Source organism: Megascapheus bottae, chromosome 3 (genome assembly GCF_031878675.1).
Source record: "Megascapheus bottae isolate mThoBot1 chromosome 3, mThoBot2.hap1, whole genome shotgun sequence".
NCBI lineage: Eukaryota > Metazoa > Chordata > Mammalia > Rodentia > Geomyidae > Megascapheus > Megascapheus bottae.
The window spans coordinates 24,077,780-24,100,897 of NC_143511.1; the positions used below are offsets into that span (position 1 = coordinate 24,077,780).

At 41.0% G+C, this 23,118-nt stretch overlaps 1 protein-coding gene across 11 annotated transcripts in view; it reads left to right on the forward strand.

Annotated features, from left to right (window-relative positions):
- The window catches only part of Trpm3 (transient receptor potential cation channel subfamily M member 3), a 473,683-nt gene that overhangs the window by 385,637 nt on the left and 64,928 nt on the right, over positions 1-23,118 (forward strand). For 7 of the 11 annotated variants that reach the window (XM_090329658.1, XM_090329656.1, XM_090329653.1 and 4 more), the window contains 7 exons: positions 7,502-7,537; positions 7,693-7,833; positions 11,129-11,158; positions 12,538-12,827; positions 13,633-13,861; positions 15,919-16,086; positions 20,454-20,594. In XM_090329658.1, the coding sequence (XP_090185784.1) occupies positions 7,502-7,537; positions 7,693-7,833; positions 11,129-11,158; positions 12,538-12,827; positions 13,633-13,861; positions 15,919-16,086; positions 20,454-20,594 (1,035 nt within the window). Of the gene's footprint in view, positions 1-7,501; positions 7,538-7,692; positions 7,834-11,128; positions 11,159-12,537; positions 12,828-13,632; positions 13,862-15,918; positions 16,087-20,453; positions 20,595-23,118 lie in introns of those variants that run through there. The other 4 variants (XM_090329657.1, XM_090329654.1, XM_090329663.1 and 1 more) reach the window with 2 other exon arrangements.

The following is a 23,118-nucleotide window of genomic DNA, read 5'->3' on the forward strand; positions in this document are numbered from 1 at the left end:
TGTCTTTGATAGTCATGAGTAAAGGCATAAAAACAAAAAAGCAAAACAAGATAAGGGGAGGGGTGGGGGGAGGGAAATGGGGACAAAAACATGAGAAGGAGTATCAATGTGTGAGAAGTAATGCACATTCTATCTGGTGAATATAACTGCAACTCCCCTATTAATTACAATAAAAAATAAAATTAAAAAAATAAAAACAAAGAAGCAGCTGGGCATGCCTGTAATCCTACCTACTCAGGAGGCTGAGATCTGAGGATCACAGATCAAAGCCAGCCCAGGAACTAAAAAAGTCCATAAGAGGGTGGGAGTTTGGCCTAGTGGTAGAGTGCTTGCCAAGCATGCCTTAAGACCCAGGTTCAATTCCTCAGTACCACATACATAGAAAAAGCCGGAAGTGGTGCTGTGGCTCAAGTGGTAGAGCTCTAGCCTTGAAGAAAGCCCAAGGACAGTGCTTAGGCCCTGAGCTCAAGCCCTAGGACTGGCAAAAAAAAAAGTCCATAGGTTCATCTCCAATTAATCACCAGAAAATCAGAAGTGGGACTGTGCCTCAAGAGGTAAGGTGATTATGCCCAGGCCCAGAGTTCAAGTCCCATGACCAACATACACACACAGGAAAGCAACCCAAAACCAAAGTCTTTCTTTTTTGTTGTTGTTGGCTCTTTGCATACTTTCCTATATGAATGAAGGAAGTCCAGAACTTTTTCAAGGCAAGATAGAAAAGCAAATACTGTGCAGTTATTATCTGCCCCAGTGCCACTTCATGAAGCTCAAGCTTTCCTTGATCTGTCCCAATCCAACCACAGTAGTGGTTCAAATTGGGGGAAACTAAATCCAGAATATTAGTGGTATACACCCTCCATATGTTCTTTGTCAAGCTGTTTGTCATTCATGTTCAATAATAAGTTTTGAAGGTCGTGGAAGGTGGCTTTAGAGGCTTCAGAGTGCTTGCCTAGCATGCATGAAGCCCTGGGTTCAATTCCTCAGCACCATATACACAGAAAAACTCAGAAGTGGTGCTGGGGCTCAAGTGGTAGAATGCTAGTCTTCAGCAAAAGAAGCTTCAGGGATGGAGGTCAGGCCCTTCAGTTCAAGCCTCAGGACTGTCAAAAAAAAAAAAAAGAAAGTGAAGCTGTGTCTCAAATGTAAGAGTTATGGCCGTGAGCACAAAATGTCAGGGACAATGCTGAGACCCTGAGTTCAGGCTTCAGGACTAATAATAATAATAATAATAAATATGGTGTGCTATTACCTCCCCTTAGGTATATCTGTGTTTAGCTGATTGTGGGGCCTCCTGAGGAGACAACTTACACCTTTGGCCCTCGGCCCAAGCCTTCCCACCACCCAAGCCTTCCATCGAGGCACTCATTAACTTCCATCACCCACCCTCCCAGCAGTAAGATTCTGCCTGGCTTTCAAGTGGATTTTTTTGCAGTTCGATTTTACTGAGTAGAAATGATCAAAATGTCTCTCATTAGCTTCTCTTCCCCATAGGATGCTACTTTGCAAAATCATTTCCTCTTTTCTGAAATCCTTGGAGAGGCTTCCTGCCTTTGCTCCTCTCCCTTGTATTATTAGAAGGCATGGAACATCCCCTCAGGGTGGCTTCTTTTTCCTCTTTTAAAAGCTTCTTGGCTAAAAATATCCCTCAAAAAAAAAATAAAAATACAGACCAATAAGAAAGAACAGGGTGGTGAGAATTTGTGGGGAAAGAGCATTAGTTAGCAGCAGATTTTTTTCTTCTTTTAAATGTGACCCAAATATTGGAGCGAGAAGGTAGTTATATAACCATTCATTTACCTGCTAGTTAAATAGCTAGGAAAAATGATGTGGCTTAGTGGTAGAGTGCTTGTCTCCTCGCATGCATGAAGCCCCAGGTTCAATTCCTCAGTACCACTCACACAGAAAAAACCAGACATGGTGCTCAAGTGGTAGAGTGCTAGCCTTGAGCAAAAGAAGCTCAGGGCCAATGCCCAGGCCCTGAGTTCAATTCCCTAGGACTGGCAAAAAAAAAAAAATCACCCAACTGGCCTACCAAACATTTTTATCCTTTTAGCTGAGAAGAGATTATCAATGAAATAAAGAAAAACAGTCTGTGTTAGCACACATTCCCCCCCCCCACACACACACATACACACCACCCCTGGAAGAAGTGGAGGTAGGATAGTCCTATTTGTTATTTCAGTGATAAAGGTGAGTGTTTAGATATAGGATGGAAAGAGGGATGCCCATGGATGAAAGGAGCTGAAAATGAGCCTCCTTGTTTTTGTGTTACTTAAAGAAGTGGAAGAGAACCCGGCTCTGATGGCTCACATACCTGTGATCTTACCTACTCCAGAGGCTGAGGCCTGAGGATCATGGTTGGAAGTCAGCCTGGGAAGAAAGTCCATGAGACTCTTATCTCCAATTAACAAGGATGTAGAGCTGTGGCTCACTAGCCTTGCAAGAAAAAGTCAAGTGAAAGCCTGAGGTCTTGAGTTCAAGCCCCAATACTGGCACCAAAAAGAAAAAGAAAAAGTGAATGAGAAAAACATCAGTGGGTAATTTTATTGCAGGGTTCCAGATGCCTTCTGCCCATTTAATCCAGTAAAGAACTCAGAGATTTTGGAAACTAGGCCTAAAATGCTAAGGAAGTCTTGAGAAGTTTAAGCAATGTTTGAACTTAGAGAACACAACAAAACCTAACCTATACTGGCTTCTACATAACCCACATAGTCTGTGAAAAACTTATAAGCTGAATGCTAAGTGAGAAACACGGCTAGAAAAACAGTTCTGGACCTTAAACATACTATTTGATCATATGTCTGTACAACTAAATGTAAATCACCCCTACAAATCCAGGGGTCACCTTTAGGAATTATCAGATCATTGTAAATGAAATGACATGCTAGCTCCACATCCAACTATTCTGCAAACAAACAGCACTGAACTTGGAGAATTGTTCAAGCCAGTTTCAAGATCCAAATTATTTATATCAAAAGAGCAGCCAAAGAACAATGAGGTAAAGAACTGCCATTCAACAATCAATCAGTAATAGAATTGATGCAGCCCAATCCAATTCCGTGAACTGTTCGACGCATAAATCCATTGATTGCTCGTGGTGCTCTTGTAATTGACCACATGGCCCACATCCTGTCTGCTTTTCTGTAGACTATAACCTGTCATTTGTAGTAGCTAACTGTCTGCTCAGTGTGTGCTGCTGTATGTTTTCAAGTAGTAGTTTCTTTTTCTTTTTTAAACCAAATGTTCTAACACTTCAGATTTCCTCCACTTTCTATCTCTCCCCCACCAAACAAGGACAGTGTTGGAGTATTCTATAGAGGTAGTAGTGAAATTATGATCATTTGAGTTTCATCTTCATGTAATTCAAAGCCCAAGCTTCATCTTACAGAATGTAAGATAGAAACAGAAATGATAGAAACAGAGACAGGTGGGGGGGGGGAGACAGAGAGAGAGACAAAGAGAGAGACAGAGGACAGAGGAGAGAGAAGGGAAGAAAGAGAAAGAAATTTCTAACACTTTAGGTTAAAACTACATTTTGATAAGCCCATCTGCTGAGTGCATGCAATTTTACAAAACTATTCTCATTTTTTTAAGATCAATTACCCATTTTTTGACCTTGATAATCTACCAGACATGGGAAAATGCTTTTTGTTCCTCCTGAGTTTTCATTAAAGTAAGCTCTGTGTGGTGATTGTTCATTCCAAATTAGTCCAGCTTTCCTTACTACAGAGATTGTCCCAAGATGTCCTTCCTCCCTTTTTCTTGGCAAACCTAAAATCTTCTAATTATTTTCCGTGTTCCTCCAATAGGAGGAAGCAACCATTTTTTAAAAGCTTGTTTTACCTTATAAAGAAAAAAAAGCCCCTAAACAGTTGGAATCTGACAGGAATATCATAAGCTGCCATCTGAAATGCATTCCGTTTTGAAGAGCAGATGTGACATCTGAAGTGGAACTGTCTTTTAGTTAAGGAGATTAGGCATACATCACCTGAGAATTGGCCATTATATATTCAAGTTGCCAAACCCCATCTTCCTGTAGACCTGAGCCTCTCTATCCAAGTATTTGAGCCATGTGACCTACCACATATTGTTAAGGCATGTAAGGAGATACCATTGTTCAATTTGTAATGGTTTATTAATTACCAAAGTGATGATTAAAAGAGTGGGAAAGGATATTAGGTACAGTAAGCAGAGTAAGTACTACTTCAGTCTCCGTTTTGTAACAACCCATTAGAAGAAGCCCCAAGCAAAGGAAGACTCCTCCAGAAGTTCTGAGCATTACCTGATGGTGTGTGAGTTAGCATTGAATGAACACAGCCCCATCCCTGATGATAGCTTTCCAGTCTCTTGCCTCCCAGCCCCTAGTTCCACTCACCAAACTCCAGCTAGAAGCTAAATCAACCCATGAAAGCTAAAGAGAGAGGTCTTTGCCCAAATGACCTGGCAGCATAGAAATTAAGAGTAGTTGCCAGAAGCTGATCATACAACTGGACATTTATAGCTAACTGAAACCTTAAAAGTAATAGGACCGAAGCCACTTAGAATACTGATTTCCCTTAACTTCTCAGCTCTTCCCCCAGGAAACAGATGCAATCACTTGAAAAGCAGAGTTCAAATTGGTAAACCTTCCCTCCTCTCATATCATTTCAGCAAGAATGTTTGATTTTCTCATCTTCTGAACCTTCCACCAAATCTTGGATTCCTCTGATCACCTTCTTATTATATTTGATGAATCAGAACAGGCAGCTAAATACTAGTGAGGAATCCTCATTGGTTTTGGTTGTATGAACATTGCCCCCTTGTGGTCAGACACAATGTAAACTACTATCGGTTTTGGGTTTGCTTTTGGCCTTGAAAGCCTTAAAGGGTAACTGAATTTTTCTCTAGTTTCAGATCTGACCACTTATACAAATCATTCTGAAATAATCAGCCTTTGTAAGGAAAGAGTCTTTCAGCTTCCTTAGAAGTACATATTACTATCAGAGCTTTATGAGTACAATCATTTGGTAAAATGTTTTCTTTGCCCCTTAAACTTTTTATTTGAATTTTACTCCTACCTACACAACCAAAATGAATGTTTCCATAACTATTGGTGCTTGGACATATCAGTATCTTATTCTTAAAATTTAAATGGATGCTCATGGCTGAGTTTCTCAAAACAAAACAAAATACACAAGATAGCAAGCTCATTGTCCCCTAGATTTTAAGTTTAGGAACATCTTACAAGATTAAAAGTAGTCACAAGTTCATAGATTTCCATCAATTGCCTTTTCATAGTATGAGCACAAGTCATTTGGGGACATTTCTCATTGCTGATATTTGAGCATTAAGAACCACACATTTCATGGGGTCCAGTCCCCTCTTACTGGGAAGAGTCCTTGAAGGAAGTCTTCTAGTTCGTGAAGGACAGAGAAAACCTCATGCTGGCTGGCTGACTAAAGAGCTAGTGTTCTTTACCTTGCCTGCTTGCAATGCCAAGAAAAATAACAAAGCTGGGGTGGGTGAGTATCCTTTCAAATCATTCTTTCTGGAGCCAAATGCATCTGAATGACTGGCCCAGACATGACCCTTGTGCTGGACTTTTCTACTCCTGAAACTTTTCTTAGCATCCAGAAGAGCCAGGCACAGAGAAACCCTGACATTACAAACTTCCCTCAAAGTAGTGAAGAAAAGCAGTTGCATGGATAAATGCCTTTCAACTCAGTTCCATTTTTATAGAAAGGGCACTGGATGGAAAGTTCACTTTCTTAAACCTTTCTCTATATCCCTTTTCAAATGCTTTTTGTCATACTTTTTTTTATAACCAAGTCAGGCAACAGATCTTTGTCCACAGCCTGAGGACAGCTTCACCTGCTGACTTGATCAGGCTGATAAAAAACAATCTGAGAAAGATGAGAAACCAGGCAGAGAACATTTCTTGGAAAGAACATTGCAGCTAGTTCCATCGACCTCAGGCTGCGATTTGCTGAGCCAAGACCAATGAGAGACATTCTGTGTCTCATGTGTGATATCCATCACACAGTCCCACTTTTCTCAATAGACTCACATTAGGTCCTCAAGCTTCTGTGCCTCCAGGACAGAAGCTGCAGATCCCAGTGGTGGGAAGTAGTAGCTAATTAATGCTAGGATAGTAAGTCAAATTTCCAGTGAGCTAGAACCAAGAACGACTAAGACACTCTGGCAAGTTCATTCTGTTACTGAAAACATAATACCAAGAAATCCTGCTTTCTAGCCACTGCAATTACTTTCAGTTTCACTGGATTGCATTCTCAGCAGAGAAACCTGCTGCAGCCTCTCCCAGGCTGTGTATGAGGCATGAGAACTACAATGATTTCTTGCTGAAGAAGCACACTAGAAAGCTCTAGATTTAATCATAAAATATTTGGCTTACCTCTACCCTTGCACCCCCAAATCTTCTAATGAATACAATTATCCATAGGAAGACTGAATGACGATGACTGAAAACCTATCTTCAGCTCAACAAAAGAATGAAATGAGTGTACTGGAAATCAGGGATTCCTGATTGTCCCCATGCAAGATGGCATGGCCACCAGAGACTTACTAGAAAAGCATTTCACAGTCTTCAGTGAGTTATCACAAGCACCAAGAAATATGTTTAAAGCCCAACCAACTAGGCATAGGCATACTCTCACCAACTTCCCAAATTATTCTAATACCCTATTACCCCTGAAGATGAGCCTCTTCTGTAAGTGACAGAGATCATACTCGACAGCCTGTGTGCGTTGTTCCACAAAGACAAAGTACAGCAAGATCCTCTTGACTTGCTAGAATCTCAAGAGGGAGTGACAAGCCTTCCTCTCCTGTGTTATTGCTTTCCCACATGGATGTAATCCAGATGGTCACAGTTTGAATGATCTTCACCTTTCCTTCCCACAGCACCAGTTCAATTCCAGAGCCACAGTTAAGAAACAAAAATGGACCTGCTTTTTGTACAGTATAGGGAAAGCCAGGAAAAGATAGACTACACTCAAGAGTCCCTAGGTTTGATCCTTAATGACACAAAAGTAAATACTGTTTAGGAGGAGAAAATGGAAATTCTTTTTAATCCTAGGAAAATATTCCATCGACAAAATATCTTCTATCCCTTCCTACTTCCCTTTAAGCACTCCATCATGACAGTCTGGTGGAGTTCTTTTTTCTGAAAAGCATGCTGATTGCTTGGGTTTGGGATTAAAGAAGACCCAAGTTCTCTGGTAATGACATTGAGTTTCAGGAGGGAGTCTTCCTTTAGTAAGAGAGAGAAAAATGAAATGACCTGCAAGAGAGTGGGAACAAGCCTGGGCCAGAGACAGGACAGGACCTAGAAACACCTGGGGACTTCGAACGTGGTGGCTGTGAATGGTGGCATCTGCCATGTCTGGCCTTGTGTTTTTGGTTATTTTTTCTTTCTCCTCAGCTGAAGACTTGAATAAATATTTTGATTTTCTGTTATTGCCGACGGTTACTTCATCTTCTTATTTAACTTATTCTTCTTTCCAAGCGAGAATATCCAGGTTTCGGTTGGATCTATTTTAAGGTGAATTAATTAACCAGCATAATAATACATTCATATGTTTCTTTTTTTTCATCATATTTCTTTACTCTAAAATAGTTACAGAACACACACTGGAACCTCTAGTAAACCACCCTGTCTTTTGGATGTTTGTTTGTTTGTTCCGTTCTTCCCGACAGGGAAACCTGCCCCCAGATTACAGAATCAGCTTGATTGACATCGGCCTGGTGATTGAGTACCTGATGGGCGGGGCTTACCGCTGCAATTACACGCGCAAGCGCTTCAGGACCCTCTACCATAATCTCTTTGGCCCCAAGAGGGTGAGGCTTCTAACAAATTATTGGGCTTCTCCTGTGAGGACTAGGGTGTGAGACATTTGGGGTACGGCTTATCTCCAAAGAGGAGACTATTTGAGAAAGAGGGAACGCCCCTCCTTCCTTCATCCAAACCACTGAAACAAAACAAAACAAAAAACATATATTCCATTAAAATAAAATTTGGCAACAAATACTGTCAATTGCTTTCTTCGAAGTGATGGCCTGATTTGGCTCATACCAAAACTGTGTGCCCAGTGTCCAAGTCTAAGCAACTACAATTTGTCTACCAAGCATTCCTTCACATGAAAAATAAGTGCCTATAATTAAATCCCCGAATGGCATAATTCCCTCTGCCCCAGTCATCAAAGGGAGCTACATAGGAGGGAGAGATGTTTTGTTTTGTTTTTGGGTTGGGAGGATAGGTGTTTGTTGTTGTTGTTTTGCTGATCTTGAGGCTTAAACTCTAGGCCTGGATGCTATCCCTAAACTTTTGTGTTCAAGGTTAGCACTCTAACACTTTAGTCACAGATCCACTTCCAGCTTTTTGTGGTTAATTGGAGGTAAGAGTCCCATTGACTTTTCTTCTCTGGCTGGCTTCAAACCACAGTCCTCAAATCTCAGGCATCAGCCATAGGTGCCCAGCCTTGTTTGTTTTTTGGGGGGTTTTGATTTTTTGGTTTGTTTATTTGTTTGTTTGTTTGTTTTTGTCAGTCATGGGGCTTGGACTCTGGGCCTGGGTGTTGTCCCTGAGCTTTTCAGCCCTACCCCTTGAACCACAGCTCTACTTCCGGTTTTCTGGTGGTTGATTGGAGATAAGAGTCTCACAGACTTTAGTGCCCAGGCTGGCTTTGAACCATGATCATCAGATCTCGGCCTCCTGAATAGCTAGGCTTACAGGTCTGAGCCACTGCACCCGGCACCTTGTTTGGGGTGTGTGTGTGTGTGTGTGTGTGTGTGTGTGTGTGTGTGTGTGTGTGTTTTCTACAAATGCCTAGTTGTGGGACTCAATGAGGAAGTGAAGTTGGGTCTGACTGCCTTCTTTTACTTCTGCTGGGGCACTCAGCAGTTTTGCTCCCCAGGGCGTTAACCTTCCTGAGCCACTGTGAACATAATAATGAGATCTCAGTTACACCATGCTATTTAAGACTATGAATTCGAACTTTATTCCCTCTCCAAGTGCCTCTCAGGGAGCTTCAGGGATCCATGGAAGAGGTTTTGAGAACTGCTGACCTTGCTGGCTGCTGGTGGGCATGTTTTCTTTTATCTTCTTTTCTTTATTTGTCAGTCTTAGGCTTTCACTCAGGGCCTCGGCACTGTCCTTGGGCTTTCTCAAGGCTAGCAAGCTACTACTTAAGCCACAGCACCACTTCTAGCTTTTTCTATGTATGTGATACGGAGGAATTAAACCCAGAGTTTCCTACATGCTAGACAAGCACTCTACCACCAGGCTATACTCCTGGCCCCTCTTTTTTTCTTTTCTTTCTCTTCTCTCTTTAGAAACATTTTTTAAACGCTATTTTTATGTTTTTCAGTTTCCATTTTTATATTTTGTTGATTTTTATTCTTCAAGTTTTTTTATTGTGAAAGTATTTTTTTGGGACAAGTAGAGACATTTGGAAACACCAAAAGGTGTAATTGTGAGGGAAAGAAATCCACAGATTTTAGACTAGTGACTATTTTTGAAGCTAAAACAGAGAGAAAGAGTGGCAAGCTAGGTCATAAAATTTTGAGAAACTTGAAGTATGCTGGTGGCTCACACCCATAAATCCTAGCGACTCAGGAGGCTCAGACCAGAGTATTGTGGTTCAAAGCCAACCCAGGCAGGAAAGTCTTAGAGATTCTTGTCTGCAATTGACTATCAGAAAACCGAAAGTAGAGCTATGGCTCAAAGTGGCTAAAGTCCTGAGCTCAAAAGCTCAAGAACAATAAGGCCCTGAGTTCAAGTCCACATCCACCACCAACAGCAATAAGTTTTGAGGAAATAAACTTGCTGTAAACTTATTATTTAAGATGACATCTAAATGCTGTTTGAAACTTGGAAACACAAATTTGTGTTCCTGTCCCTTTAGATGTAATTCTGAATGTCCCTTGCTAAATAGAAATAAAATTAAAATTGTGTAACTTACTAAGTTGCCCGATATATTGTACCTAGGGATTTCCAGTAAGGCTAATCCCACTGCTTAATGCTTCCTGTGTTATTGAGCAATTTTTGCAACCATTAGCATCTGCCCTTTGGCCACACCCTGATGCCCAGGGAAAATAGGAGTGTGCCGACAGGAACATCTAAACATAGAGTTCTGAACAATATTGCAAGATCTCCAGATAGTAGTGATTTGTCAGAGACTGGATCTGTTTGAATGCTTGTTGTTTGTCCATCTTACTGTGTTCAGGTTGCAATAACAAAAGACTCTCAGCAGGAATCTGAAGGCTGGGAAGTTCAAGATCAGATACCAACAGATTCATTTTATGAGTAGGACCCATTTTTTAATCATAGATGGCATCTTTCACCACATCTTTGCTTGGGAGAAATGGCAAACAAGCTCCCAAGGGCCCCTTGATAAGGAAAGTAATCCCAATCAGGAGGACTCTTTCTTCTTGACCCAATAACCTTCTAATGCCAATCCTAGAACCATTACTTTAAGGGCTAGGACTTCAATATGTGAATGAGGGGAGGGAAACAGTCAGACGATACATTACATTCGCATACTGGATGTAATGAAGCTGTCCACAAAAGTTAACGATTATTAGATGGTAAAGGAAATCTTGGTCCACAAAACAAACAAATACATACATTATATACCTTCAGGCTCCTCCTTTGGCAATCTCATTATATTTCTCCAGTTTCTTAAAGTGATATGGCTTACCAAAAATCACAGAACTCCACTGGGTACAGTAGCTCACACCTGTAATCCTAGCTACTCAGGAGGCTGGGATCTGAGGATCTCGGTTCAAAGCCAGTTTGGGCACTGAAGTCTGTTAGACTCTTATCTCCAATTGACCTCCAGAAAATCGGAAATGGCACTGTGACTCAAGGAGTAGGGCAGTAGCCTTGAGCTGAAGAGCTCAAGGACACGCCCAAGCAGAGTTCAAGTCCCACCCACGCCCAAAAAATCACAGAATTCCTGACAATTCTCTAAAATTTCTATAATAGGTTCCTCTTGTGGGTGTTTTATTCAGTGAAATTAAATTAGCCTAGATGGTACAATAGAGTTCTTAGATTACTTCTTTACAATATCTTAGAGTTCTTTCCTTACGTTGATGAAAGAAAGATCTAACTTTATTCACATTTTTTTAACAGCCTAAAGCCTTGAAACTGCTGGGAATGGAAGTAAGTGTTTGCTCAAAGTATTAGTGTCAATTATTCACTTTATTGCACATTTAAAAATAGAAGCCAGGCACAGTGGCTCATGCTTGTAATCCTAGCTACTTTGGGAGGCTGAGATCAGGGGAATCCTGGTTTGAAGCCAGACTAGGTACACTTTCACAAGACTCCATCTCAACCAATAAAAATTAGGCATGGTGAGCCAGGAGTGTGGCCTAGTGGTAGAGTGCTTGCCTAGCATGCACGAAGACCCAGGTTCATTTTCTCGGTACTACATACATAGAAAACAAAGCCAGAAGTGGTGCTGAGGCTCAAGCCATAAAGTGTTATCTTTGAGTTCACACTCCAGGACTGGCAAAAATTTAAAAAAAAAAAAAAAACCTAGGCACGGTGCTATGGCCCGGTCATCCTCATTATGCAGAAAATGTAAATAAGAGGATGGCAGTCAGGTTGACTCAGGCACACCTAAAAGGTCCTGTTTAAACAAATAATAATAACATGGAGAAAAAGTGCTCAGGTGTATGTTTCGAGTGGTAGAGCTTCTGGGTGGGCAAGAACAAGGTTCTGAGTTCAAACTTCAGCACTGCCCCCTCCAAAAGAAATGACTGCATTTCCATATGAAGGCTTAATTTATAAATGTAAAATAAAAGAATAAATAAAGATTTCATAAGGGTCATCCGAAGCTCTGACATTTCCATTATGAGATTCTGTTAGCATTGCACACATACAAAAATAAATAAGTAAATCCTATCTGAAACATGAACTTGAAAACTGAGCACATAATTCCAGTAAGCCCAATCTACTCATGGGTGTTTACAGATTCAAAGGCCAGAACTACATCGTAGATGTCACTGACAGGTATGCACAAACTCCAGACAGATTACATTTCAAATGGGGGTTGTCATTCATACAAAAGGGTAGCACTTTCCAACATCAGCCCTACCTACAGGAGTTAAAAGATAGACAAAGTAAAAAAAACAGCATGTAATATATATATATATAATATAGATATGTATATTCATCATTTTTGAGAACAGGGTCTTGCTTGGTAGTCCAGGCTGGCCTCAAACTCACCAACCTCTTGCATCTGCCCCCAACTCTGAGTGCTGGGATTACATATAGTCACTATACCTGGCTTAAAAAAAATAATAGTAATTTTTAACTAAAGTATAAAGTGACATGTGCCCATAGGATTATGTGTATGCATTTGCCTTATTTTGGATGTAGCCATAGATGCACTTGTGAGTTCTTTGAGAATAGCAGTGGCTCTGGTTTATTTCAGTGTTGCTCCAAGAAGGGAACCAGTGGAAGAAATACAATAAATAGTAATGAACTGCCCCGATCCATTTGCAACTGAGCCTGGGTGTGTTCCTCTACATTTGCAGGATGATATTCCCTTGAGGCGAGGAAGGAAGACCACCAAGAAACGTGAAGAAGAAGTGGACATTGATTTGGACGACCCTGAGATCAACCACTTCCCTTTCCCTTTCCATGAGCTGATGGTGTGGGCTGTCCTCATGAAGAGGCAGAAAATGGCCCTGTTCTTTTGGCAGCATGGCGAGGAGGCCATGGCCAAGGCCCTGGTGGCCTGCAAACTCTGCAAAGCCATGGCCCATGAGGCCTCCGAGAACGATATGGTTGATGACATTTCTCAGGAGCTGAACCACAACTCCAGGTTGGCCAGCCTCTGGAGGGACTGGGGGAAGTCACTGGGGGGAGAAGGGATGGTAGATGCCACAGAAGTGGCATGCAGTACCATTCCAACAATGTACCCAGACTGTAGGCATGATTGTTAACCATTATTGTGCAGTGATATATAGAAAGGTACCCAGAGAGTGACGAACTACTGTCGTATACTTGGGTCAGCTGAGGAAAAAGAGGCTCTGAGAATTAAAGCACCTTAAGTAAGACCACGCATTTGTGGTTGGCAAGGCTGGGATTTCAATTTGAGTTATGTTACATTAAGAAAATGCATTCTGGAGCCAGGAGTATAACCTAATAGTAGAGTGTTTGCCTAACATGCACAAAGCCCTGGGTTCAGGGCTACATACACAAAAAAAGGGCGGAATTAGTGCTGTGGCTCAAGTGGTGGAGCATTACCTTGAGAAAGCTCAAAGACAGTGCCCGGGCCCTTAGTTCAAGCTCCAGGACTGGCAAAAAAAAAAAAAAAAGAAAAAAGAAAAGAAAAAGAAAAATGCACTACATTCTCTCCATTGATTCTCCTGCCTAGATCCTTTGTATGCTTAGAATTTGGAGTCATGAATGCAGAGATCATAACTTACTTGACTTCTATCCTCAGTTCTCTTAACATAAGATCTGAGATATATATATATATATATATATATATATATAGATGAGTTTATGAGGATAGTAGGCCTCAAATGAGACATGTGCACACAGTAGCTACCTTTTGCAGCCAGCCTGTGTGCTTTAAGTCTTCACATTGGTCTGAGGCTTCCTGTACATATTTTGTCTTTCAGAGATTTTGGCCAGCTGGCTGTGGAACTCTTGGACCAGTCGTATAAGCAGGATGAGCAGCTGGCCATGAAACTACTGACGTATGAGTTGAAGAACTGGAGCAATGCCACGTGCCTGCAGCTGGCAGTGGCGGCCAAGCACCGTGACTTCATTGCTCACACGTGCAGTCAGATGTTACTCACAGACATGTGGATGGGTCGACTGCGCATGCGCAAGAACTCAGGCCTCAAGGTCAGCCTGCCCGAGAAGGCCCTGAGAAAGTCTAAGGGTTGATTCAAGTTTCACATACAAATCTTCTGGTGCTTAATCCCAGATGGTCATCAGAGTCTTTTTTTTGGGGGGGGGTAGTATTTTTATTCTCATACAGAGGCTACGTCATCCTCCCATCCCAAATCTCTAAAGATGGTGCTTACTATTAATATTTTTTCAAAAAATCCAAAAATGAAGGTGTTGTATAGGTCCCAAATGTCCTTGTGTCATTTGCTTCAGGGATTCTCACCCAATCCTCCGTTCACCATATGTAGGGACCTGACCTTGGGCTGTGGTAGCATCATGTCATAGACATGTTATAAGACCTTGGTTTTGACCAGAATGTGTTTGAGAAAAATTTTAACTTTCTCATAAAGGAAAACTGAGTTTTATTTTTATGTCAAGATTTTGCAACACAATCCTGATCTATTCTATTTTTATTTATTTATTTATTGTTTTTCATGGCGTGGAGAAAGCAAAACTCACATTGCCATTGAATCCAATCCTGAGCTTTCAATCTTCCCTTTTAACAAATTTCCAGTATATAATATGATACTTCACCTATAATGCTCATGTTCATTAGATCTCCAGATTTATTCTTCCTATGAGTCTGCAACTTTGGCCCTTTTACCATAGCTGTATTGAACACTCCCAGTCCTCCTCCTCTATCCTTCCCCCGGGCTCTTCCACAGTCCCAAGTCACAGAAGTGGGTCATGGACAACATTCCACAGACACACTGGTAGTAACTGCCAATCCTTGACAGAGGCAGGAAGCCAAGACAGCTTTTAGCTCCCAGAACAGGGTGTCATGTGCCCAGAAGCTTCCAGCAATGCCACCTGAGCCTCCCCAGACCTGCCAGCATTCACTGTTCTTGCTGTTCCTGACTGCTCTAAGGTCTCCATGAGCATTGTCTCACTTTAAGCATCACTTGCTTAAGTTATTTTTATTATTATTATTATTACTATTACTATTATGGAGTTGTACAAAGAGGTTACAATCCCATAACACTGGCTGTGGGGCCACTGTCATGCCTTCCTTCATTCTCCCTCATTTTCCTCTTCCCATCCCTACCTTCAAGTTACATATTTTAACATTTATAGAATGTACCTTGAGTATGACTGCATTTGCTTACCCTTCCTCTCACCATTTGTCTGCCCCCACATTTGTCCTTCCTCCCCCCTCCCAACAAAAAAAGAATGTGTGTACTTGTATTCATTTTGATAAACAGTACACTAGTTGTCACACCTTTGGATTCCTCCCCTATGTTACCATCCTTTATAAATGCATTGAATCCCTGTATTTGTATTTTAGATCTACTTTCCACATATGAGAGAAAGCAAGCACCATTTGTGTCTCTGAGCCTGAATTAGTTCACTTGTGAACATCATTCAGGGTCAATTTTGAATAACTGACAACTCGTTTCTTTCCTTAATTTTTTAAAATTATCTTTAGCTGCATCAAAGCATTTCAAGTCAACTTCTCAGTTTAGGAGGACAAAGCATGTTGATTCATGCCACCTTTCTCATTGTCCTCCCCCATCTCAACCCTACCCATCCCCTCAACTTACCTGGTTCCATTTTCACGCAGAACAACTTTAATTCACAGAGATAAACAGGCAACATGTCAGCTATACTTGACACACTAGCAAAGGAATGCCAGTGGACATGTGTATGACCTGATTTTTATAAATCCAACTATTGTTGAAGGGCTAACTGTAAATCACAAATCTTTCCCATTTTTACTTTGAATAATATTTCTTTTTTCCCCTTAGTTTCTCCCACACAGGTGGATGTTAGTAGGATAAGGTGTATTTGAGTAAAATAAGTATTTCTCCAATGGGACAAAGGAACCCACTTCATATAAATGTGTTTATCCAGATGCTTAGATCCCCACCTAAGGAATGTAACACCTGTGTACACCAGGTGTTACACCCACATACATGCACACATATATACCAAAGGCCCTCTGATTCTAAACAACCATCCTAATCTTAATCCTTTAAATGTGATTATTATTATTATCATTATTATTACTTTAGGTAATTCTGGGAATTCTACTTCCTCCTTCAATTCTCAGCTTGGAGTTCAAGAACAAAGACGACATGCCTTATATGACTCAGGCTCAAGAGATCCATCTCCAAGAGAAGGAGCCAGAAGAACCAGAAAAGCCCACAAAGGAAAAAGAAGAAGAAGACATGGAACTGACAGTAAGCCAAGGCTATTCAGTTGTTTTCCCTGAGCAGATTTCCTAATTCACTCTTCCTGTTGATAGGGCTTAGTAAGTCTTAAAGTCAGACAGCTGTCCTCCAGCTTCCCACCAGATTTAATCACATGTGTTCTTATATTTTCTGGGAAGAATGTCAGAGAATTATCCTGTTTGTGCGCGCACGCACACACATACACATGCACGCACACACACACACACACACACACACACACACACACACACACACACATACAAAAACAAAATAGACCCAATTATTTGTGAAACCCTTCAGCCAGTCAATGGTACTGACAAACCAATGAAATCCAAAATAATTGCTCTTACATTCCTTAGGCAAGCCAAGGCGAATAAACAACTAGATGATAGAGCAGTCTTCACACAAGATAAAGAAAGAGAATCCACGATCTGGGGGCAGGGGGCTTTTCTGAACAGGAACTGTTTTGCTGGTCAGAAGCTATGCTTGCATCTGTCTTTGGGGTCAGGCTCACAAAAAACAGAGCACTAATTGAATTTTGAGGTCTGTATGGGAAGCTTTTATTAGCTTTTCCTGGGGTAATTATAGAACATGAGTGCTTTGTTCTGCAGAAGGAATGGGACAGCTGCTCATCGGACAGCTTCCCACAAGCCCCAGCCTAAGGAGCGTGACTGCCACTGGCTTGTGTCCAAAGACTAAATATATCCCATGCTATGAAAAGGACAAACAAGGCTCTATATCTTGGGAGATATCAGGCACCAGCTTCATAAGAGCTTTCTTGATGTGCCTTGCCCTTTCCACCACCCTGGCCAGTGGCTGTGGCAGTAATGTCCCAGAAGGAACTGGGAGAGAAGAAAACGAAAATTGGTTTTGCTCAGGTGACAAAAGGCCTTTGCATTGTTCTCCTGGTGAGACCAACTTGGGGATTGATCTTCCTCTAGGTACAAGCTAATGTCTTCCCGGTGGGCCATTCCTACAGGTTTTATTTCTAGACATAACCCCATGAGTCACAGAAGGAAAGGCCAACTTTTGTTTCCATTTCTGATCTTTATAAAATTGTTACAGGACCCACATTACTTCTATGTTAACATCAGGAACTACCTTTCCTGAAGATCTTTACCATCATTTTGGCCTCTGAACCCCTTCTTCAGGAAGAAAGGGTATTTTAAGCATTGGTAGAAACATTAGGTTACAAACCTTGACCTTCAGATCTCAGCCTCCACCGGTGCCCAACAGCTGTTTGTGTTTTAAAGCACACATATAACCACTGAGACGGGCATGGTCACACACTGACAAATATTTTTAGACATCTCTGAATACTCTCTATATACTTGCTCATAGAACCCTCAAAGCAGATACAAGAAGTAGGCAGTATTATTGTCATCACAACTTAACAGACCAGGAAGTTAGAGCCCAGATTGAATTGTCCAGTTTTACTCAGATTATTAGTTATGAAGCAGGGATTGGGCAAACAGATCTCCATCTGCAGCTCTGGGAGCCAGTGGTTACTGGACTGTGAGACTGTCCTCTTCATCATGCATGGAAATGTGTGGCTTATAACCTAGTAAAGAGAATCCAAGTGATATTCAGGCCTCTTAGGTCAAGCATAGCCTGGCCTTAGATTAACATTTGGACATCCATCCTAGGAAGGCAGCCAGGTTGTCCATGGTTGAGTCTCGAAGAGAAACACAAAGGGAGAAGCTCTCCCTGCTCATCCCAGAGCTCTGTAGTTCTGATCTTTCAAGAATCCACCATAAAAGATGTCTCTCCAGACTAAGAGCAAAGGTTCTTTGCCAAAGACTGGAGTTGGCACTGTTCACTGAGAAATTAAATAGGGACAGGACAGTGACAGAACTTAACTGAGACTACAAGAAGGAGACAAAGAGGAAGGGACTTGTGGACTGAAGGCTCAGGGTAGGAGTGTGATGGTCTTGAAAGAAGAGTCTGCTGACCCTGGATAATGCTATACATGACTGAGCTCTAGTTGGTAGCTAACCAGACAGAATTGATGAGAGCGGCTTGTTGACACCTTGTTGTCTTCATAAGATTGACCCTCTCTTGGAATCAAGACATCTTTCGGCCTTTCCAAAAATATCAAGCTCAGCTTGCTTCATCATTATAGCCTCCAGAAGCCTAGCTTACCTCAAAGGCTCTTTCTATACTCTGACATGCATGTCACAAGTTTTCAAGTCCATACTGTGCCATTAAATTTGTGCTCTCGATCATGTCAAAAGAAATATCTGACAATGAGGAAAACCAATCAACAAATTCAGATAGTTTACTTACTAAGGCTAGACTTAATGTATTACAGAGGAACTTCACTAAAGTCTATGCAAGATCAGCCTTTGGAATGTAGGTGAATAATGAAGAAAACAAGTTGTCATGATGTATTAGCATTTTATCTGTGTGGCCAAGTAAATGTTCCACTTTGTACTTTACCCAATAATGTTCCAACATACACCTTAGAGCAGCTTATTGCTCCTCTGGAAAAGCCACTCTCCTTAGAGGTTACCACAAAATGAGACCCCCTAAAGATGCCTAAAAAATCTCCAATCTGAGTGGGGAACTAGTGGCCCACACCTGTAATCATAGCCAATCAAGAGGCTGAGATCTGAGGATCAAGGTTCATAGCCAACCTGGGAAGAAAAGGCCATGAAATTCTTATCTCCAATTAACCACCAGAAAACAAGTTGTGCTTTTGCTCAATGTTATATAGCACTATCCTTGAACAAAAAAGCTCAGCGACAGTGCCCATGCCCTGAGTTCAGTCCCACAACCAAAAAAACAAACAAAAAAAATCTCCAATCTGTCTTCCCATTCATCTCATTCTATCTCCACATGGTATTGCATAGCAAGCATAGAAATAGACAGTAGCACAATTATTTAACATAAATGTATAAGTTTTAAGAGGAAAAGTATAATGTGTCTTGAGGATGCAGAATCTTATTTGGGTCTGTTACACTGTGTCATCATGAAAATTGACTCTCTTCTTGGATTAAATGAGTTTAGATGAGCCTTAGAGTATAATCTAATCTATTCTTTAGCTGAAGGTAATTTTCTAGCCAGTGTCACCAAAGAAATGGAAGGTGCTTTATCCAAAAAATAAATAAATAAATAAAACCCTAATGATGAGAGATAAGTCATTTGTGTTTGTCAGGTATTTGAATGAAGTGCTTCAAATCACTTCACTTACTATTTGAAGTGGTTGTTATTTGAGACAATAATTGAAGTAGTTGAAATCGTATTTGTAGATTTTGAGGAGGATGGCTTGAAAATGGAGTCATGTACTGCGGCTGATCTCTGTCCTCATCTTTAATACAAAATTTAATCAATTAGATCTATCATCTTAAAATATATATGCCCAGCATTCTGTACCATATCCTTGTCAGTCAGAACAAGTTACAATGTCTTACTCTGTTTTCACATTTAATAAAATTCTCATTTTTCCCATCATTGTAGAACTAATTTTGTCTTAGCACAATACCAAAGAATCAGAAGCCAAGTCATCTGTCAGTAATAGTTAACACCTTTTCACCTCTGGTGATAGGTCTTACCTAGGTCATTTCAATGGAAAATATTGAGGTAGGTCTGAGATTACTTTGAATCCAAGTTAAATGGGTAGCTATTAAGTGCCAAATATTAAATGATTTCTAGAATCCATGGCAGAAGCTCTTGTTAGTTCTATTTTACAAATAAAAAAAAACTTTCTTATGGGTTAAAATAACTTTCCCAAGGAGCCACAGATTCCCCTTTGGATGAACTAGCCTGGAATTTTTCATGATTAGAATCTTTAGCCATCGGGCCGGGAGTTTGGCCTAGTGGTTAAAGTGCTTGCTTAGCGTGAATGAAAACCCGGGTTCGATTCCTCGGTACCACATACATAGAAAAAAGCCGGAAGTGGTGCTCAGGCCCTGAGCTCAAGCCCAGAACTGCCCCCCCCCAAAAAAACTACAAGAATCTTCAGCCATCTTCGGAGTGTATCTGCTTTCTCCTAGGTTCTTTACCTTTGCACTATTAAATCATGATTGCAGATGTTACAGAGGGGTTGTAAAGAAGGGCACTAACCCATTCTTTTGTCCCTGTTTGTGTTTCTTGACATTGTCACTAGAGAGCTCAGACTGGCTTGGAATTCATAGTTCTCTTGCTCTCAAGTATTGGTATTACATGCATCCACTACTACCATGCCAGGCAATAGCTGCATTCTTAAGAAGATCTCCAGTAGCTTAGAGGCCAGTACTTCTGCAAGTTAAGCCTGTCAACTGGTCTTGGGTCCTATGAACACTTGAGAGATCCCTGGGCAACCTTTCTTCAGCTGTAAAATGAGCACATGCTCTGCAGAGTTCTGATTTGATGCTGTTGATTCTCTCCCGCTGTAGGCAATGTTGGGAAGAAACAGTGGGGAATCATCCAGGAAAAAGGATGAAGAAGAAGTTCAGAGCCGGCACCGATTAATTCCCCTGGGCAGAAAAATCTATGAATTCTACAACGCACCCATCGTTAAGTTCTGGTTCTACACTGTAAGCGTCTTTCCTTTTCTCTTTCCCAAGCAACGGCCACAGGGACCAACAGCCATTGTGCATACACCTGCGGGGTTTTCTCTGCACGTTTGTGTATCACAGATGCAAGAATCAAAGCTCTATGACCTTGCTTTCCCAAAAGCTTTGCAAGATTATTTCTCGCTTCTTTTCTCCTCTTTCGAGAAAACAGGAAATCGGAAATGTGAGAATGAATAGAAATAAATGTGAGAGGAGTTTGAATTTAGTCTAGTAGGAAAGCAGATGACCATCTACAAAATAATTCCCAGATGCCCAGTTAAGATGTGAATCTAGGCTTGGGAGAAAACTTGGTGGCCAGGATTAAGCACAGTGTGAAAGTCATATCAGCATAGAATGACAGCATACTCCCAACCTCATAATTCCATCAGATACATTTATTAAGACACAATGGAACAGCATTCAACTCAAAACAGCTCCTGGCAGCCACCTTGTTCCATGTGCATACTCTACACACACTTTCTGCCTACAAATACATGGGCTGAATTGGTCTTTAATGTGATAGAAAGAGCTGAACTGCTGGCTTTCCATTTTTCCCTTTCAATGATCCTTTCAAGGTAAACCCTGGTCCAGGTCATGTCTGATTGTCTCCAGCCAGCAGAGCTGCGTCCGATGGAGGCTAGTATAATTACCAGTCAGTGGAGTCAGCCACAGGACAATCTAGCTCTGGTACCGAGATGACTTATAGTAGGTATTTTTTATGTGGTTCTGTAGGTTAACGCTGAGCACTGGCTTGAAATAAGGGTTTCACAACCCAGCACTACTGACATTTTAGGCAGGTAAATTCTTTGTTTAGGGTGTTGGTGTTCAGCAGATGACTGTAACACTCACCGTCTTCCAAGGATGACAATCAGTACATTTCCAAATGTTGCTATTTATCCCCTTGTGGGACCAAATTGCCACCAATTGAAAACAATTTAAAGGATGGACTCCTTTTTTTTTCTTTAAAAGGCAGTCTTCAAAAAGACCATTAAAATAATCCATTTTACCTTTATTTTTATTAAAGGGAATTTTTCAAGTGAATTCATATTATTTAAAAAAAAAGCTATCCACCCAAACAACTGAGATATGCAAAACTCATTGCTAGTTCTACATTTTCTACAGCTCTACATCACTGGCATAGTGATAGAAAGCATGAACTCTTTGGAAAGACAGAGGGACGTCAGAAGCATGGTCTAGTGGTAGAATGTTTGCCTAACATACACAAAGCTAAAAGTGGTGCTGTGGCTCAAGTGGTAGAGTGCTAGCCTGGAGAAAGCCCAAGGACAGTGCCCAGGCCCTCAGTTCAAACCCCAGGACTGGCAGAAAGAAAAGAGGAGTAAGAAGAACATTCATGTGACTTGTATTATGTAACCTCATTTTGTCCATACTTTCCTTAAGATGGGAACAATATCAGTAGTGGCTGTGTAGGGTTTCATGAATATTAAATATGTTAAAGTATGCAGAATATAATGGCACTGTAATTATGTTTAGTCCTCAGTCACATTGCATAAGTATTGGTAATCAGTGTTGCATTTATCTATCCACCACAAAGATAATAGGGTCATTTATTAGTGTTTGAGCCAACACTGTAGGTACTTTCTCCTTGCTCCTCTTTTTCTTCTTCCTCCTCCTTCTCCTCCTCTTTTTTCTTCTTCTTCTCCTCCTCCCCTTCTACCTCCCCCTCCTCCTTCTCCATCCTCTCATTTCCCTACTCCTCTTCCTCTTCTCCTTCTCCTTGCACTTTTTCTTTTCTTTTTCTTCATTTACTCTTTGTTTCTGATGTTTCGTTTGTTTGAAACAGGAACTCATTGTTGTAACTCAGGCTAACCTCAAATTTCGAGTCCTCTTGTGTCAGCCTACTGAAAGCTGGTATAATATTTACACACTATCATACTTAGTTCCAGATGTTTACTAAATACTCTTCATAATCCTAACAGTAATTTTTTTTATTTTCTGCAAGTCCTGGGGCTTGTACTCAGGGCCTGAGCATTGTCATTGGCTTTTTCAAGGCTAGAGCTCTACCACTTGAGCCACAGCACCACTTCTGACTTATTTTTCCTATGTATGTGATACTGAGGAATAGAACCCAGGTCTTATGCATGCTAGGCAAGCACCCTACCACTAGGCCAAACTCCCAGCTCCCTAACAGTAATTTTATCAAGACCACAGGTACACTGTCATTTTACATCTATATCTGTCCTTCCTCTTACATGATGTTGCCTTCACCTGGTGTAGAGCTTGGCAAAGAATAACCTCTAGTCCAAAGCCATGTCTAATGTGGTCTGCAAGCTCACAATCCTTTCTGATGTTTTTATTTTCAGAGCTGATGATAGAACCCAAGGCTTCATGCATGTTTAAGCAGCACTACAGCACTGGACTTATATCCCCGGCCTCTATTTTTTAAATTTTTAACATATTCAAAATGAATACGTCCAAAACACTATTTTGTGATACCTGAAAGGTATATGGAATTCAAATTCCAGTGTCTATAAATAGACATATTGGA